The sequence below is a fragment of the Chlorocebus sabaeus genome, chromosome 5 (assembly GCF_047675955.1).
Source record: "Chlorocebus sabaeus isolate Y175 chromosome 5, mChlSab1.0.hap1, whole genome shotgun sequence".
Classification (NCBI taxonomy): Eukaryota; Metazoa; Chordata; class Mammalia; order Primates; family Cercopithecidae; genus Chlorocebus; species Chlorocebus sabaeus.
In genome coordinates, this window is record NC_132908.1 from 20,121,303 (window position 1) to 20,141,274 (window position 19,972).

Here is a 19,972-nt window from a genome sequence, read left to right on the forward strand (position 1 = left end):
TAAAATAAAAAATGGCTTGGTGGCAGGTATGGGCTGCCCTAGGCCATGGGTTGGTCTTAATGCATGTTCCAGTAGTGGAACCAGGACATGATGTCTGTTTCTCCCTGCCCAGATTGGCCAGTGTTCAGTGACCTCGATAACATGGCATCCAGAGACCATGATCATCTAGACAACCACCGGGTGAGTGTGAAGGGAGGGAGGCTGTAGGCTTCAGACCCCAGCAGGGGTAGGAGAAGTGGATTCACTCCCAGAGTGAATCTTCAGCTTTGGAGGTGAGCAGCCCAGCCCAGGCACTGCCAGGAAGGCATAGGATGGGGGAATTAGGGAGGATGCAGATGAATGTCAGCCTCCGGCCCAAGGCTGAGCTTTCCTCTGAGAAAAGGTGGGTCCCTTGCAGTTCCCAGAGATGGTTAGGGAAGAGGGACTCCCAGTCAGCAACAATGCAGTCTTGTAGTAAATGCCAGGCTCAGCCCCAGGTTTGGTTTGACCCCACATGTGTTGGTTGTCTTATAGAGCCCCCATACTGGGTCTTAGCTGTGTAAAACATAGCACAGTAAGCCACGTGTTCTAGCTCTTTACACCTAGCTCTCCCATTAGATAAACAGAACATTTCCTGCAGCTTTGGGTTGACTTGGTGGTAAGAAACTGAAGGCATCTTATTTGCATTCTCACAAATGTATATTATGGCAAATTATAATACTCTCTATGCTTGTGTATGTGTTTGAAATATTTCTTAGTAAAATTGGCCAGGCACAGTAGCTCATGCCTATAATCCCAGCAGATTGGGAGACCAAGGTGGGCAGATCACTTGAGCCCAAGAGTTTGAAACTAGCCTGGGCAATATGACAAGACCTCCGTCTCTACAAAAAAATACAAAAATTAGCCAGGCATGGTGGCACTTACCTGTAGTCCCAGCTACTCAGGAGGCTGAGGTAGGAGGATCTCTTGAACCTGGGAGGCAGAGGCTGCAGTAAGCCATCATCACACCACTGCACTCCAGCCTGGGTGACAGAGTGAGATCTTGTCTTAAAAAAAAAAAACTTTTTAGTAGAGGCTGGGCACAGTGGCTCACGCCTGTAATCCCAGCACTTTGGGAGGCCGAGGCGGGTGGATCACTTGAGACAGGAATTTGAAGACCAACCTGACCAATATGGCAAAACCCCGTCTCTACTAAAAATACAAAAATTAACCGGGTACTACAGGCAGGCGCCTGTAATCCCAGCTACTCAGGAGGCTGAGTCAGGAGAATTTCTTGAACCCAGGAGGCGGAGGTTGCCGTGAGCAGAGATCGCACCACTGCACTCCAACCTGGGCAACAGAGCGAGACTCAGTCTCAAAAAAAAAAGAAATACTTCTTAGTAGAAGCTGGGTGCGGTGGCTCACACCTGTAATCCCAGCACTATGGGAGGCTGAGGCGGGCAGATCACTTGAGGCTAGGAGTTTGAGACCAGCCTGGCCAACATGATGAAACCTCATCTCTACAAAAAAATATAAAAATTAGCCAGGCATGGTGGCATGTGCCTGTAATCCCAGCTACTTGGGAGGCTGAGGCAAGAGAATTGCTTGAACCTGGGAGGTGGAGGTTGCAGTGAGCCGAGATCCCGCCACTGCACTCCAGCCTGGGCAACAGAGTGAGACCCTGCCCCACTCCCCACTCCCCAACACACACCAAAGAAAAACTTCTTATAAGAATAAAGAAGGAAATAAAAATATTCTGTTACTAATCGTGCAGGTGACATGCAGAGAGGGCTATAATTCAGTGTTGGTAGGTACATGGCTGAAGTTTTAGAGATTCTAAAGTATACCAGATTCCCTTTCAGAACAGAACTCAGACCTGGGAGAATAAAAAATATGCCCAGCACTTTGGGAGGCCGAGGCGGGCGGATCATGAGGTCAGGAGATGGAGACCATCCTGGCTAACACAATGAAACCCTGAAACCCCGTCTCTACTAAAAATATAAAAAGTTAGCCGGGTGTGGTGGCGGGCACCTGTAGTCCCAGCTACTCCGGAGGCTGAGGCAGAAGAATGGCGTGAACCCGGGAGGCGGAGGTTGCAGTGAGCCAAGATCACTCCACTGCACTCCAGCCTGGGCGACAGAGCGAGACTCCGTCTCAAAAAAATAAAAAAAAAAATTGCCCAGGTGGGTCAGGCGTGGTGGCTCACGCCTGTAATCCCAGTACTTTGGGAGGCCGAGGCAGGTGGATCACAAGTTCAGGAGTTCGAGACCAGCCTGGCCAATATGGTGAAACCCCGTCTGTACTAAAACTATGAAAATTAGCCGGGTGTGGTGGCAGACGCCTGTAGTCCCAGCTACTCGGGTGGTTAAGACAGGACAATCACTTGAACCCAAGAAGTGGAAGTTGCAGTGAGCTGAGATCGTGCCACTGCACTCCAGGCTAGGTGACGGAGTGAGACTCCATCTCAAAAAAAAAAAAAAAAAAAAATGCACAGGTGACCTGTGTGGTTTTGGTTGAGGGCTTATTTGTGGTAAATATTGTTCCCAATGCTATATTTTTGTCCGTGGGTCATAGCCTTTGTTTTTCTGCCTATGAAATGGGTGAGTCACTCAGTAAAGCACTTCCTGTGATCCACACTCTCAGAATATAACAATGCGTTTCACCCACACAGCCCTTTGATGTAGGGACTATAATGAATCCCATAACTAAAGACATTGATGCTCAGAGAAGTTAAAACAACGACCCAAGGTCTCAGCTGGCAAGAAAGAAAGCCAGGATTCGAGCCCAGGTCATCTGACTGTAGAGCCCAAGGTCCTTACTGTTACCTTATACTGCTCGCTTGTCACCCAGTCGGCAAGGGACAGCAGGAGCAGGGTGTTAGGTAATGGGACGGAGGGGAGAAAGCCAACGGTTGGGGTGTCCAGATGTTGTAACCATTGCCAGGCACTCAGGGAACCACTAGGACCCTAAAGCCATCTTCTCTCCACAGGACTCTGAGAATAGTGGGGACAGCGGATACCCCAGTGAGAAGCGGGGTGAGCTGGATGACCCTGAGCCCCGAGAACATGTAAGGAACCCCCAGGAAATGAGACCGGTGTCACCTGTTGCCTCATTTATCCTCCAGGAAAACGAAAACTTCCCTTCCTGAAGGGGGAGTATGAGTCGGTTCTGAGAAGATAACAAGTAAATTAATAAAGAGTATTTCAGGCTGGGCACGGTGGCTCATGGCTGTAATCCCAACACTTTGGGAGGCCAAGGTGGGTGGATCACTTGACATCAGGAGTTCGAGACCAACCAGCCTGGCCAACATGGCAAAACCCCATCTGTACTAACAATACAAAAATTAGCCTGGCATGGTGGTGCATGCCTGTAATCCCAGTTACTCAGGAAGCTGAGGCAGGAGAATTGCTTTAACCCAGAAGACGGAGGTTGCAGTGAGCCAAGATCGTGCCACTGCACTCCAGCCTGGGTGACACAGTGAGACTCTGTCTCAAAAATAAAATAAAAATAAAATAAAATAAAAGAGTATGTCAGATAAAGATAAATACAAAGGAGAAGATAAAACAGGATCATGTGGACCAGTAATGGGGTGAGTGTGGAGGCTTAGATATAAAGCTAATGATGGCTGACAAATCTTATGGTGAAGTGGGAGGCTGCTGAGCAGAGAGGATCCTGGGTAATAGCTAGACCCACTTATTGGCAGGATCCTGTGAGGCCCCGGGGAGGAGGGCCTTGGAGGTCAGTTTCCTTGGGCAGCCTCCCAGCAGCAGCCTGGTGAAGGCGGCCTCAGACAGTATCTGCCATTTAGAGGTGTTACCCTGTGCTGAAATGGAGCATACACATCAAGGCCTGTCTTGCTGGGACACCTCTAATCTCAGCTTTATGATTGTGAATAAAGAACATGCTGGCCAGGCGTAGTGGCTCATGCCTGTAATCCCAGCACTTTGGGAGGCCGAGGCAGGCAGATCACTTGAGACCAGAAGTTCGAGATCAGCCTGGCCAACATGGTTAAACCTCGTCTGAACTCAAAAATTAGCTGGGTGCAGTGGTGTACTCCCGTAGTCCCAGCTACTCGGGAGGCTGAGGCATGAGAATCACTTGAGCCTGGGAGGTGGAGGTTGCAGGGAGCCGAGGTCATGCCACTGCACTCCAGCCTGAACCACAGAGTGAGACTTTGTCTCGAAAAAGCAAAAACAAAAACAAAACAAAAAAAAATCGTGAAAACACAAAACGGCTGGGCCTGGTGACTCACACCTGCAATTCTAGCACTTTGGGAAGGCACTGTGAGAGGACTGCTTGAACCTGGGGAGTTTGAGGCAGCAGTGAGCTTTGATTGCACCACTGCACTCCTGCCTGGGCAACAGAGCAAGGCCCATATCTAAATTAAAATATAAACTAAACACACAGTAGGACGGGAGCCCGTTACCCCAGTGGCTTTGTGCTGGGATCCTGCGCCATCGAGTCAGTTCTACCTGCTCACACAGGGAGGGGGACAGTGAGGCTGTGGCTGCACCAGCGTGTCATCCCTGCCTGTGACCCAGCATTCCTTCTGCTTGGCAGAGAAGGGTTCCAGTGTCACCTGGGAACATAGGGCCAGTTTTCTGAGATAAGGGTCACCTGCGAGGGCCAGGCTGATTCCAGGGAGGAGGGCTGGACCAGCTCTCAGGAGAGGTTCCTGGGAAGAAGCCTTGCGCTTTGGATCACTGTAATTTCTTCCTCCGTTCAGGGCCACTCAAACGGTAACCGGAAGTACGAGTCTGACGAAGACAGCCTGGGCAGCTGCGGACGGGTAATGCGCCCCAAGGCACCCTTGTCACCACCGCTTCCCTGCCTCCTCCAGTCTCTGTTGCTGTTTCTTCTGTCTCATATCTCTGCTGCCTGCGCATCTGTCTGGCACATGTGCTAAAGGAAGATTTTGCAAAGCAGCAAATCTCCTGGGCAAAGGCTCTTTGAACCTCTGCAGGACAGGATGCTGGGGGATTTGTGGGGAGGATTAGAGAAGAACAGGACAGCCCCATCCTGGAGGGGAAATCGCAACAGCTACGGCTCCTGTCTTAAGTGCCTGCCATGAAGGCGCTTTGTGGTAATCAATTTCCTTCTTGCAATCACCCAGAGAGACAGGCTAATGTTACTCTCATCCCCGTTTTATGTATGAGAAAACCAGGCTCTTAAGCAACTTTCCCTAGGTTACCCTTGCTTGTATGTCTAACAAGCATCAGCACAGCTGGGAAAGACCAGCCCTGTGCCCCACCCACCCCTCTAAGTGATTCCCTCACACGCTTTGAACCGCCCACCTTTGGAGCCTTTGCTAAGACAAGTCTCTCCAACTGCAAGGTCCTTTTTCCCCCTCTGTCATCTCTCTTCAAATCCTACCTGCTGTCCAAGCCTGGACCCCAGGGGCCCTTCGTCTGGGAGTCTTCCCTGACCTCCACCACAGGCATGACTCTGGCATCTCCAAGAACACTGATTATTTACCCTGTGGTATTTTGTAGCCAGATTAGAATCTTCTCAGGTATGTTGGAACAGGGTTGCTCAAGTGAGGCAGTATTGGCATTCTGGGCTGAATCGTTCCTTGTTGAGGGGGCTGCCCTGTGCATTGCAAGATGTTTAGCATGCACACGTGCACACACATAGCTGCCTGGCTGTATCCTGCAAGGGCCTTTGGATGGGGCATCTTTGGCCAGGAGAAATGATGTGTTTTTTAAACCCGTTTCCTAAAGCACCCTGCTGATGTTGCTCATGTCGTTGTGGTGACTTGCAGAGGAAAGCAAGGGGATTTGCTGGAAGGTCTGAAGTGGGAGTCTTCTGGTGCCTTGCATGAGGAGCTGGCAAAGAGGGGTGGTTTAGGGTCAAACCCCCCCTCAACCAAATCCAGATTGGTAAATGACGGGGAAACGCTTCCTTGAGCTGCTGAAATCTGTTCCACTAGCTCTTGAATGCATGAGCTGATGGAATTTGGATGATTAAAAATGAAACCGTATTAGCCAGGCATGGTGGCGTGCACCTGTCGTCCCAGCTACTCAGGAAGCTGAGGCAGAAGAATCGCTCGAACCTGGGAGGTGGAGGTTGCAGTGAGCCAAGATTGTGCCATTGCACTCCAGCCTGGGCGACAGAGTCAGACTCTGTCTCAAACAAACAAACAAAAAAAAATTGGAGCCATATATGGCCAATAAACTTTGACATCACGAGGGTTCGCTCTCCCTCTAGCCAGGCTCCTGTGTAGTAGGGGCTGCTGACAGCTGTCATGCTGCGTCCACCCCCAGCCCCTCGCTTCTCTGGCCGGTTCTTTCCCTTCAGGTCTGTGTAGAGAAGTGGAATCTCCTCAACTCCTCCCGCCTCCACCTGCCGAGGGCTTCGGCCGTGGCCCTGGAAGTGCAAAGGCTTAATGCTCTGGACCTCGAAAAGAAAATCGGGAAGTCCATTTTGGGGAAGGTATCGGCGATGCCCATTTTGGAGCCCTGTCTGCACTAACCTGGAGCCCCCTGGCTCCAGCCTCTCCTCCGCTAATCACTTCCTCCTGCAGGCTGGCTGGGCGGTCTTGGGTGCGGCTTCGGCCTGCCAAACAGCCAGGCCGACACTGTAGTCTGTGTGGCAGGTCCATCTGGCCATGGTGCGCTACCACGAGGGTGGGCGCTTCTGCGAGAAGGGCGAGGAGTGGGACCGGGAGTCGGCTGTCTTCCACCTGGAGCACGCGGCCGACCTGGGCGAGCTGGAGGCCATCGTGGGCCTGGGACTCATGTACTCGCAGCTGCCCCATCACATCCTAGCTGACGTCTCTCTGAAGGTGAGCAGGTGGCGGGGACCCAGCTGCAGGTGGGGGTGGGACTTGGTCACCCTGTTGTTCACCTGCCTCCCATCCTGGAAGCCATGCATTCACCTGCCTTCTATCCTGAGGTTTATACATGCCACAAAAATGTCCCAGGCACTGGTTTGGGGGCAGGCCCCTCCAAGTTAGTTGAAACTGGCAGAATCGATCTCTGTCTTTGGAGCAGGAGGGGAAGGTGAGTCACGTTTCCAGGCAATAACAACATAGTGTGATGGGGGAAGCAGAAGACACCAGTGGAAACACGTGAGGAAGGGCTGTAACTGGGGCCTGGAGGGGTTGGTGCAGGCTTCCTGCTCATCAATTCTGCATGTATCTCTAGTGACTGGGGCCTGGCACTGAGTAGATGCTCGGTACAGATTCGTGGAATGAACAGATAAAGGGATACCTACCTTAGGCCAGAGCGGTGGCTTACATCTGTAATCTCAGCACTTTGGGAGGCCGAGGTGGGTGGATCACATGAGGCCAGGAGATCGAGACCAGCCTGGCCAACACGGTGAAACCCCGCCTCTACCAAAAAATACAAAAATTAGCTGGATGGGGTGGCACGCACCTGTAATCCCACCTACTCGGGAGGCTAAGGTGGGAGAATCTCTTGAACCTGGGAGTCGGAGGTTGTAGTGAGCAGAAATCGCACTACTGCACTCCAGCCTGGGCAACAGAGTGAGATCCTGTCTCCAAAAAACAAAAAAGTTGGGGAGATATCTGCTTTAGACCTGAAGGTCCAAAGGGAGTGAGCCAGGCCAAGTGGGGGAGGTGAGCAGCTCAGATAGAAGGAACAGCATGTGCTTAGGCCCAGAGGTGAAGGACAAGGTGTACCCGTGTAGCTAGAGGTGCAGGAGCTGAGGCAGAGCTGGAGCTGAAGCAGCAGGGTGTGGACGTGCAGGGAAATTGTGTTAGGGGTCTGCTCCTTCTTCTGTCCCTGGTCTGTGAGCAGAAGGAGGAAAGGACTGAATGAATGAGATCTGGCAAGGCCCAGGGAATGTGATCTTTTTCCAGGAGAAGTTGAGAGGCCCTTGGTGGGCACATCCTCCCAGTATATCTGTTCCCATCCTCCCCATCATGTGGACCAAAGCTGCGCGTGGACGGGTGGCCTAGGCTCAACGGGGGTGCAGGGCATCAGCTCTCCTCGACGGGTTTGGCTGTGGCCCAGCAGGTGGATGGATCTCAGACTCAAGGGTGGAAAGATACTCCAAAGTCCTTTATTAATTTAGCTTTTTGAATTGGTAATTACATTCATGTGATTAGAAACTTATTTATTTATTGTTTTATTTTTGTTTTTTGAGACAGTGTCTTGCTTTGTTGCCCAGGCTGGAGTGCAGTGGCACAATCTCGGCTCAATGCAACCTCCATTTCCCAGGTTCAAGCAATTCTCCTGCCTCAGCCTCCCGAGTAGCTGGGATCATAGGTGCCTGCCACCGCACCCAGCTAATTTTTGTATTTTTAGTAGAGACAAAGTTTTACCATGTTGGCCAGACTGGTCTCGAACTCCTGATGTCAGGTGGTCTGCCCACCTTGGCCTCCCAAAATGCTAGGATTACAGGCATGAGCCACCACACCAGACTATTTATTTATTTTAGAGACAGATTCTCACTCTGTCACCCAAGTTGGAGTGCAGTGGCATGACTATAGCTCACTGCAGCCTTGACCTCCTGGGTTCAAGTGATCCTCCTGCCTCAGCCTCCAGAGTAGCTCGGACTATAGGCCTGAGCCACCATGCCCAACCAAAACAGTTTTTTTTTTTTTTTTTAATGTATATAAAAAGCTTAGACTGGGTGCAATGGCTCACATCTGTAAACCTGTAATCCCAGTACTTCGGGAGGTGGAGGCGGGTGGACCACCTCAGGTCAGGAGTTCAAGACTAGCCTACCCAACATGGTGAAACCCTGTCTCTACCAAAAATATAACAGATTAGCCAGGTGTGGCAGCATGTGCCTGTAATCCCAGCTACTCCGGAGGCTGAGGCAGGAGACTCACTTGAATCCGGGAGACAGAGGTTGCAGTGAACAGAGATCACACCACTGCACTCCAGCCTGGGCAACAGAGCAAGACTCCATCTCAAAAAAAAAAAAAAAAAAAAGCTTTACAGTGAAAACTCTTCCTCCCACCTTCCCCACATCCTCTCATCCTCTGAATAACAGGTAGCCATCATTGTTACTTATATATAATTCCAGAGTGTATTCACTTCCTAGGATTTCCTTAAGAAATTCCACAAACCAGGTGGCTTATAACAACAGAAATTTGTTCTCTCACAGTTTTGGAAGCTAGAAGTCCAGAAATCGAGGTGTCAGTAGAGCCATGCCTTCCTCTGACGGCTGGAGCGGAGAATCCTTCCTTGTTTCTTCTGGGTTCTGGGCGTTGCTGGCAATCTTCAGCGTTCCTTGGCTTGCATCACTGAAATCTCTGTCTCCATCTTCCTGTTGTGTTCTTGTCTCCCTGTTTCTTCTGCTCTTATAAAGACAACAGTATATAGGATTTAGGGGCTACCTAACATCCTGCGTGACCTCATCTTAATATAACTAATTTTTTTTTTCTTTTTTGAGATGGAGACTCGCTCTGTCACCCAGGCTGGAGTGCACTGGTGGGATCTCTGCTCACTGCAACCTCCACTTCTCAGGTTCAAGCAATTCTCCTGCCTCAGTCTCCCGAGTAGCTGGGAATACAGGCACCTGCCACCACACCTGGCTAATTTTTGTATTTTTAGTGGAAATGGGGTTTCACCATGTTGGCCAGGTTGGCCTCGAACTCTTGGCCTCAGGTGATTCACCTGCCTCAGCCTCCCAAAGTGCTGGAATTACAGGCATGAGCCACAGTGCCCAGCCAGTGTAACTAATTATATCTTCAAGGACCCTATTTCCAAATCAGATCACATTCTGCGTGGACATGAGTATTGGAAGGATATTGTTCAGCCCAGTACACAGTTTCCATATGCAAATATGAAATGGGCTCCTATTTTCACCCTGCTTTTTCCTCCAAAGTTAGCATCCTACACACACGTTCCTGAACCTAGTGTTTTTCACTTGACAGTGTCCTGTGGACATTTTACCTCAGTGGCATAGAGATAGCTTTCTGATCCTTTTTGTTTGTTTGTTTTTTAAATTTGAGACAGAATCTGGCTCTGTCACCCAGGCTGGAGTGCAGTGGTACAATCTCAGCTAACTGCAACCTCCACCACCCAGGTTCAAGCAATTCTCCTGCCTAAACCTCCCAAGTAGCTGGGATTATAGGTGCCCGCCACCACATCCGGGTATTTTTTTTTTTTTTTTTGACGTGAAGTCTCGCTCTTGTCCCCCAGGCTGGAGTGTGATAACATGATCTCGGCTCACTGCAACCTCTGCTTCCTGGGTTCAAGCAATTCTCCTGCCTTGGCTCCCTGAGTAGCTGGGATTACAGGTGCCTGCCACCACGCCTGGCTGAATTTTGTATTTTTTTTTAGTTGAGGTGGGGTTTTACCATGTTGGCTAGGCTGGTTTCGAACTCCTGACCTCATGTGATCCACCCACCTCTGCCTCGCAAAGTGCTGGGATTACAGGCAGGAGCCACCACGCCTGGCCTAATTTTTGTATTTTTAGTGGACAAGGGGTTTCACCATGTTGGCCAGGCTGGTCTCGAATTTTTGACCTCAAGTGATCTGCCTTCCTCAGCCTCCCAAAGTGCTGGGATTACAGGTGTAAGCCACCACACCCAGCCAGCTCCCCGATTCTTTTGACAGCTGTGTAATGTTCTATTATATGTGTGAGGCATACCTGTGTGCTATTGATAGACACTTGAGTCGGCTGTATTCTTTTGATATCACAAAAATTGCTGTAGTGACTGACCTTGTGCATAATGAGTGGAACCTCATGAAACTGCTATTTGGAAGGTCATAAATGGTAGAATATTGGCAGTTTCTTATGGTTCAGTCAGATTACATCATTTGACATGTGGGCAGGGGGTCGCCTACAGCAGTTTTTGTTTCATGTTTTAGATGGTGAGGAGGAGGTTTGGTTGGAAGAGAGGAGTTTTCACTTTTTTGTCTCTCTCTATAATCTCTCTCTCTCTCTCATTTATTTATTTATTTTTTTTGAGACAGAGTCTCGCTCTGTCACCCAGGCTGGAGTGCAGTGACACGATCTTGGCTCACTGCAGCCTCCGCCTCCCAGGTTCAAGCAATTCTCCTGCCTTAGCCACCCAAGTAGCTGGGATTACAGATATGCGCCACCACGCCTGGCTAATTTTTGTATTTTTAGTAGAGATGGGATTTCACCATGTGGCCAAGCTGGTCTCAAACTACTGACCTCAGGTGATCTGCCCACCTCAGCCTCTCAAAGTGCTGGAATTACAGATGTGAGCTACCACTCCCAGCCTTTCTCTCTAATCTCTGTGCTCATTCAGCCAGTGGTGTGCTGGGGAACATTTAACAATTGGCTCCTGGGGGTGGGAAGGAAATGTGTGCACATATATATGTAAATATATTAAATTTTGCTAATTTAAAGAATAGGTAAGCTGGGCATGGTGGTTCACACCTGTAACCCCAGCACTTTGGGAGGCTAAGGCAGGAGGATTGCTTGAGTCCAGGAATTTCAGACCAGTCTGGGCAAGGTAGCAAAACTCCATCCCTACAAACCGAGGTTGGTGGCATCTCAGGCCACCCCCAAAAAACAAATTAGCCTGGTGTGGTGGCACCTGCCTGTAGTCCCAGCTACTCAGGAGAGTGAGGCGGGAGGATAAAAACCATACACCACAAGAGTTTGAGGCTTCCATGAGCCATGATGGAGCCACTGCACTCCAGCCTGGGCAAAAATCAAGACCCTGTCTCAAAAAAACAAAAACAAAACAAAACAGAAAAAAACAAGAAAAAATAATATGTGGTATACGGCTTACAAATAACAATGAAAAGTAAATTTCATATCATCAACTCTCACCCAATACTTGCACTGATTTTTGCAAACTCTTGTACCCATAGCCAACCTATGGTTGCAATTGATGGAGAAGTGTAGTTCTGACATAAATGAGATGAAAGTGAAATTAACAAAGACCTATGTTAGAACTGGAACTTCATTTGCCTCTGATGTGAGCAACCTCCTTCCTGAAACAGACGGTAGTTTTAAATACTGGAAGGATATTTCTTCAATTTCCTGCACTCATCACAATAGAATAGCTACAGGCATGACCCACTTGTTAGTTTGCACTCATCACAATAGAATAGCTACAGGCATGACCCACTTGTTAGTTTCATCTGTAGTGTTCATGTTATCTACGCCTTTCTTACAATCAAAAAAACAATAAATCAAACCCTGATTTGGAGCATTATCTACTTTTTACTGGGTAAGTTATATGTGATCCAGCAGTTTCACTCATAGCTATAAACCCAAAAGAATAAAAACACACTTTCACACAAAAACTTGTACACAAATCTTCATAGCAGCATTATTCATAATTGCCAAAAAATGGAAAACAACTCAACTGTCTGTCAGTAGATGAATGGATAAACGAAATGTGATACATCCATACAATGGACTATTATTTGATCATAAAAAGGAATGAAATATTGATACGCGCTACAACACAGATGGACCGTGAAAGCACTGTGCTAAGTGAAAAGAGTCGCAAAGGACCGCATATTGTATGATTCTATTATTATGAAATGTCCAGATCCAGAATAGGCAATCCATAGAGACAGAAAGTAGACTAATAGATGCCTAGTGCTGAGCAGGATGAGGAGGGTAGGGGTAGAGGGAGATTGACAGTTAAGCAGTATGAGATTTCTTTTTGGATTGATGAAAGTATTCTGAAATTGACTGATGGTCATACAGTTCTGTAAATATACTAAAAACTACGGATGTGTACTTCTTTTTTTTTAAGATGGAGTCTCTGTCACCCAGTCTGCAGTGCAGTGCAGTGCAGTGCAGTGGCTCGATCTCAGTTCACTGCAACCTCTGCCTCCCAGATTCAAGCAATTCTCGTGCCTCAGCCTCCTGAGTAGCTGAAATTACAGGCATGCGTCAGCACGCCTGGCTAATTTTTGTATTTTTAGTAGAGACAGGGTTTCACCATGTTGGCCAGGCTGGTCTCGAACTGCTGACCTCGGGTGATCTACCCACCTCAACCTCTCAAAGTGCTGGGATTACAGGCGTGAGCCACGCAGTCCGGCTCTGATGTGTACTTCTGATGCAGGGCAGGCAGGCCCCAAATTGGAGCTTGGCCCAGGAGGGTTTTTTGCCTCACCCAGAAAAGAATTCAAGGATGAGCCAAATGTAGAAGAAAACAGCTTTATCAAAGTGGCAGTGTTATAGCTTAGGCAGTGGTACAGCTCTATGACTGCTTCTGCGGAGCGGGGCTGCCCCACAGGCCGTGTGCTGAGATTAGCATCTTAGGGCAGTTCTGCCATCAGATTTATACCTACTTTTAATTGCATGCATATTAAGAGGCGGTTTATGAAGAAATGTCTAGGGAAAGGGTAGTAACTTCTAGGTTGTGGGGCCATGGCCATGGAAACGGGCAGTAACTCTGAAGTGTTGCCTTGACATCGGTAAACTGACATGGCGCACTGGTGGGCATGTCTTATGAAAAGCTCTTTCCCCACCCCCATCCCTGTTTTAGCTTGTCCTTGATTTGTTTCGGTGTCTGAGCCAAGCCTCTGGAGTCAAGTGCCCCCTCCTACCTCACTTCTATAGCCTCCCAGCCCAGAGCTCTCAAAAAACAGGGTGAAGATTGAGTAGTGAGATCTTGGCAGCCCTCGAGTGTGAAGCTCATTCACTCTTCTTTCTCCCTCTTTGGTTTGTATCAATAGGAGACAGAAGAGAACAAAACCAAAGGATTTGATTATTTACTGAAGGCCGCAGAAGCTGGTGACAGGCAGTCCATGATCCTGATGGCGCGAGCTTTTGACACTGGCCAGAACCTCAGCCCAGACAGGTACTGCAGCTGTCACCCAGGAGGAGTTGGTGGGAATGTGGGCTGCAGCTGGGCGCTTGCCCTAGGTATCAGCACAGGCCTGGGTTCCAGTCTTGGCAGCTCCATGACCAGTCCAGCAACCATGGGCAACTTATTTTACCTCCCTGGCCTCAGTTTCTTCATATTGCAAACTGGGAGTAATTATAGCACCTGTATCCTGGGGTTGTCCCATGAAGGGTAAATGAGATGATGACTGTAACCCTCGCAGTGCTTGGCACATAAAGCACTTGGTATGGCCGGGCACGGTGGCTCATGCCTGTAATCCCAGTACTTTGGGAGGCCAAGGCGGGCAGATCACTTCAGGTCAGGAGTTCAAGACCAGCCTTGCCAACATGGCGAAACCCTGTCTCTACTGAAAATACAAAAATTAGGGCCGGGCGTGGTGGCTCATGCCTGTAATCCTAGCACTTTGGGAGGCCAAGGTGGGTGGATCACGAGGTCAGGAGTTCAAGACCAGCCTGACCAATATGGTGAAACCCCATATCTACTAAAAATACAAAAAAAAAAAAAAATTAGCCGGTGTGGTGGCACACACCTGTAATCCCAGCTACTCAGGAGGCCGAGGCAGGAGAATCGCTTGAACCCAGGAGGCAAAGGTTGCAGTGAGCCAAGATCGCGTCATTGCACTCCAGCCTGGGCGACAGAGCAAGACTCCCTCTCAAAAAAAAGATAAAAGTCATGTGATATGGGGCAGCCACTGTAGCCAGTATAGGTAATGATTTGCCTGAGAAAAAAATCTGAAAGAATATGTAGCATCCAGGTCAGAGTGGGTATCCCTAGTTAGGATTATGGGTGATTTTAATTGATTTTTCCTACTTATTATTATATTTTAGAAATAGGATCTCACTCTGTCACCCAGGCTGGAGGACAGTGGTGCCATCATAACTCACTGCCACCTCTACCTCCTGGGCTCATGCAGTCCTCCCACCTCAGCCTCCTGAGTAGCTGGGACTACAGGCATGTACCACCACACCCACCTACATTTTTAAATTTTTTGTGGAGATGGGGCCTCATTATGTTGTTCAGACTGGTCTCAAACTCGTGGACTCAAGCAAACTTCCGTCCTCAGCCTCCTAGTGGGATTACAGGTGTGAGCCACCACGCCTGACTAGGGCAGGTATTTTGGCTCTATTTTATGGGTGACTAAACTAGTTCTGAGATGTAAAGGGGCTTGCCCATGGTCAAATATTTAACAAGTGGCAGAGCCAACTTACATCTTCTCACCCCTCCTCCGATGTACTGTCTACTGGCATGGAAGGGAGATAAACAAAAAAGACTGACATGATTGTATTAAGTCAAATGTCAGTGTATACATATGGTGCCCATTGAGTGCACTGGGGAAGTGCATCATGCATGAGGCGGAGCCTGGAACTGGGCACTGAGTATTTGCATCTGTGCTTTCTCTTCCTGGCCTTTGTCTACCTTTTATTTCTATTTGAGGTGATAGGTTTTTATTGATTTGTAAAAATTATTTACATATTAAGGCTATTAACCCTTTGGTATACTTTTCTCTTTATTTTTTATTTTTATTTTAGTATTATTATTATTTCTGAGACAGACTCTCACTCTGTCGAACAGGCTTGAATGCACTGGTGCAATCTCACCTCACTGCAACCTCCACCTCCCGGGTTCAAGTGATTCTCCTGTCTCAGCCTCCCAAGTAGCTGATATTATAGGTGCCTGCCACCATACCCGGCTAATTTTTATATTTTAAAAAGAGACAGGATTTCACCATATTGGCCAGGCTGGTCTTGAACTCCTGACCTCAGGCAGTCTACCTGCCTCTGCCTCCCATAGTGCTAGGATTACAGACCTGAGCCACCGCTCCCAGCCTTTTTATTTTATTTTTGAGACAGTCTTTCTCTGTCTCCCAGGCTGGAGTGCAATGGCGTGATCTCAGCTCACTGCAACCTCCACTTCCCAGGTTCAAGCGATTCTCCTGCCTCAGCCTCCCCAGTAGCTGGGACTACAGATGTGTACCATGATACCCAGCTAATTTTTGTATTTTTAATAGAGACAGGGTTTCACCGTGTTGGCTAGGCTGGTCTCAAACTCCTGAACTCAGGTAATCCCACCTGCCTCGACCTCCCAAAGTGCTGGGATTACAGATGTGAGCCACCATGCCTGGACTATTTTTTATCTATGTATTTATCTATTTTTGTGACAGGGTCTCTCTGTTACCCAGGCTGGAGTGCAGTGGTGTGATCATAGCTAACTGCAGCTTTGACCTTCTGGGCTCAAGTGATCCTCCTGCTTAAGCCTCCTGAGTAGCTGGGACCATAGGCATGTGCCACCATACCTGGCTAATTTTTGTAATTTTTTGTAGAGACAAGGGCTTGCTATGATGCCCAGGCTGGTCTCAAACTCCTGGCCTCAAGCAATCCTCCTACCTCAGCCTCCCAAAGTGCTGGTATTACAAGTGTGAGCCGCTGTACCTGGCCACATTTCACTTTAAAAGACTTTTTTTTTTTTTTTTCCCCAAATATGTCTTCCATAGATAGAGGGAGGGCACAGATGCCACATAATGACCATTGTTTACTGGGTTTGGGGCCACACTGGTTTTTAATATTTATTTAGTTAAATATATCAAAAATATTTCTTTATTGCTTCTGCTCTAGTCATTTCCTTATTCTTCTTCCTTATTCAAAGAAGTTCCAACCCCTCCCATGCAAAGAACATTAATTAAGGGCCAGCTATGGGTAAGGCAGGGCTCTGTGCGGCCCAAATTTGTGTTTAAGGGATTCAGGCCCCAGAAGTTACCATCCAGTAGGGGAAGGAGAAGATGCTGGAAACGCCAAGGAAGGATGGGCGCCCTCACCAATGGGATAGCATCGGGTTGGGGTGGGCGGGGCTCAGCAATTAGGCCTTTCCCATTTAATGTTTTCAGGCCAATTTTGCTTTGCCCTTTAAGACCAGGGAAGGTCAGAGCAGAAAGGAGAGAAATAATCTAGTCTAGTGTCTCCTAGTCAGTGTTAAAATCCGGCCCAGCATGGTGGCTCACACCTGTAATCCTAACGCTCTGGGAGGCTGAGGCGGGTGGATCACGAGGTCAAGAGATTGAGACCAGCCTGAACAACATTCTGAAACCCTGTCTCTACTAAAAATACAAAATTAGCTGGGGTGGTGGCAGGCGCCTGTAATCCCAGCTACTTCAGCTACTTGGGAGGTTGAAGGAGGAGAACCACTTTAACACAGGAGGCGGAGGGTGCAGTGAGCCAAGATCACATCATTCCACTCCAGCCTGGGCAACAAGCATGAAATTCTGTCTTAAAAAAAAAAAAAAAAAAAAAGTTTGTTGAGCATGTCACCAATAATTTTCGAATGGTTCATTTTTTAAATTTAACTTTTATTTATTTATCTATTTATTTATTTGAGACACAGTCTTGCTCTGTCACCCAGGCTAGAGTGCAATGGTGTAATCATAGGTCACTGCAGTCTCAACCTCTCAGGCTCAGGCTATCCTCCCGCCTTAGCCTCTCGAGTAGCTAGGACCACAGGCATGCACCACCATACCCAACTAACTTGTATTTTTTGTAGAGCTGGGGTTTTGCCATGTTGCCCAGGCTGGTCTCAAACTCATGGGCTCAAGAGATCCTCCAACCTAGGCCTCCCAAAGTGCTGGGATCACAGGCATGAGCCACCATATCTGGCCATTTTTTAATAAGATAAAATAAAGTCCAGGTTGTTTCCTGAGAACCATGCCAGCCAGCCACTTGTTTGCATTTTTTCATTTACCAGACATTCATTGAGCCTATGCTGTTTGCCAGACCTTGGGAATGCAGCAGACAAATACAGCAAAACAGACAAGGGTCTCCTGCTTTCATGGGGCTTACATTCTAGTCAGGGGACACCATGATAAACAAGTGAATAAGGAGAATTAAAGATTTTGGTGGTTGTAGTAAGAAAGTGTTTGGGGACAGAATCTCTAAAGAGGTGATATGTGAGCTGAGACTGGAGGGATGCTGAGTGTCTTAGTCTGTTCTGTGCTGGTAACAGAATACCTGAGGCTGGGGAATTTCCCATGAACAGAAATTTGCTGGCTCTTAGTTCTGGGGCCTGGGAAGTCTAATATCAATATGCTGGCATCTTGCAAGGGCCTTCTTGCTGTGTCATCACATGGCAGAAGGAAAGGAAAGGGAGGGAGAGCAAGCCAAGCACAGTGGCTTATGCCTGTAATCCCAGCATTTTGGGAGGCTGAGGCAGGAGAATCATTTGAGTCCAGGAGTTCAGGACCAGCTTGGGCAACCTGATAAGAGTGTGTCTCTACAAAAAATTTTAAAAATTAGCCAGGCATGGTGACATGCCACTGTCATCCCAGCTACTCAGGAGGTTAAAATGGGAGGATTGCTGGAGCCCAGGACTTTGAGGCTGCAGTGAGCTATGATTGTGTCACTGCACTCCTGCCTGGGCAATGCAGTGAAACCCTATTTCAAGAAAAGACAAAAGAGAGAGCGAAAGGGGGCTAAACCTGCCCTTTTAGAATAAATCCACTTTCCTCATAATGGCAGAAATCCACTCATGAGGGTGGAACCGTCAAAGCCCAATCACCTCTCAAAGATCCTACCTCCTAATACCTCACAATGGCAAGCAAATCTCAACATGGGTTTTGGAGGGGACACACGTTCCAACCAGAGCAAGGAGTCAGATGCAGAAAGAGTTGGAGGAGAAATCTTCCAAGGTGAGGGCACAGTGGGTGCAAAGGCCACACAGCAGGCAGGAGCGGGTATGTTTGGGGAATGGATGGCAGCCGGTGAGCCTGGTGCAAAGGCAGACGAACAGGAGCCCGTCCTGGAGGGCAGCGCCTGTCAGACAGGGCCTCAGAGGGCACCATGGCAGCAAGGCAGGGACAGCGAGTCATCAGACCTATTGCTTCTGGAATGTTTCACGAGACCCACAGGCCTTATCTGTGTCACTGTATTTGCTCTTTCCTGATGTACTATAAATAATTACTCCAACGGATTACACCCAAAGGAAAAGAACCCTCTGCCCTGTCTGCTGTGTATTCTGTGGTGTGTGGGTTTGGCTGGAACCTATGTGTGCCCTGGCCGGTTTGGCCATACATGGGCTGCAGTAGGAGGAGTTGAGGGTTGAGGGGCAGAGCTGGAAGAGGAGACTCAGCTATTCTGGGGTGAGTTCTGCATTGTGCTGGAGGCAAATCACAGCTGGCCGGCACAGCAGAGCATACAGTGATTGCCATTAGTGCAGATGGCTCTAGCTGCCTCTGCAGAGGACCCCGCTCCCAATCCACTTCTCTACAAGTCAGAGGACAGCTTAGCTAGGGTACTTAGCCGTTGCTAATGCTAGCTCATGGCTGCCTCCGTGCGAACTATAAAAATGGGCCCCTTCCTCAAGGGGTGTCCTAGCTAAGCTTCCCTTTACTTTCATCTGTTGGAAAATTGTTGTAATATACTGATTTAATTAAGGAAAGTAACTTGACTGCTTTTTTTTTTTTTTTTTTTTTAAAAACACAGGGTCATACTCGATTGCCCAGGCTGGAGTGCAGTGGCATGATCATAGCTCACTGCAGCCTCTAACTCCTGGGCTCAAGCAATCCTCCCACCTCAGCCTCTGGAATAGCTAGGGCTACAGGTGTCCATCACCACCCCCAGCTAATTTTTTGTGTGTTTATTGTATTTTTTAATTTTTGTGGGTACATGGTAAGTGTGTATATGGGTTACATGAACTCTTTTGATATGGGCGTGGAATGTGTAACAATCACATCAGGGTAAATGGGATATCCATCACCTCAAGCATTTATTCATTGTGGTATAAACTATTTATACTCTTAGTTATTTTAAAATATACGATTACATTATTTTTTACTATAGTCACTGTGTTTTGTTTTGTTTTGTTTTTTGTAGAGACAGGGTCTCTCTCTTTGTTTCCTGGGCTGGTCAACTACCCACTTAATAAATATTGGCCGAGCACAGTGGCTCATGTCTGTAATCCCAGCACTTTGGGAGGCTGAGGCGGGTGGATCACTCAAGGGTAGGAGTTCGAGACCAGCCTGGCCAACATGGTGAAATGCCGTCTTTACTAAAAATACAAAAAATTAGCTGAGCATGGTAGCATGCACCTGTACTCCCAACTACTCAGGAGGCTGAGACAGGAGAATCGCTTGAACTTGAGAGGCAGAGGCTGCGGTGGGCCGAGATTGCACCACTGCATTCCAGCTGGGTGACAGAACGAGACTCTGTCTCAAAAATGAATGAATGAATGAGTGAATGAATGGATGAATGAATATCACAATATGAA

General features: G+C 48.3%; 1 protein-coding gene across 2 annotated transcripts in view; it reads left to right on the plus strand.

The window, feature by feature from the left end:
• Positions 1-19,972, plus strand: part of EEF2K (eukaryotic elongation factor 2 kinase) — an 86,170-nt gene that overhangs the window by 57,975 nt on the left and 8,223 nt on the right. For both annotated transcript variants that reach the window (XM_073015229.1, XM_073015228.1), the window contains 6 exons: positions 113-180; positions 2,948-3,025; positions 4,685-4,747; positions 6,256-6,390; positions 6,554-6,742; positions 13,554-13,678. In XM_073015229.1, the coding sequence (XP_072871330.1) occupies positions 113-180; positions 2,948-3,025; positions 4,685-4,747; positions 6,256-6,390; positions 6,554-6,742; positions 13,554-13,678 (658 nt within the window). The remainder of the gene's footprint in view (positions 1-112; positions 181-2,947; positions 3,026-4,684; positions 4,748-6,255; positions 6,391-6,553; positions 6,743-13,553; positions 13,679-19,972) is intronic.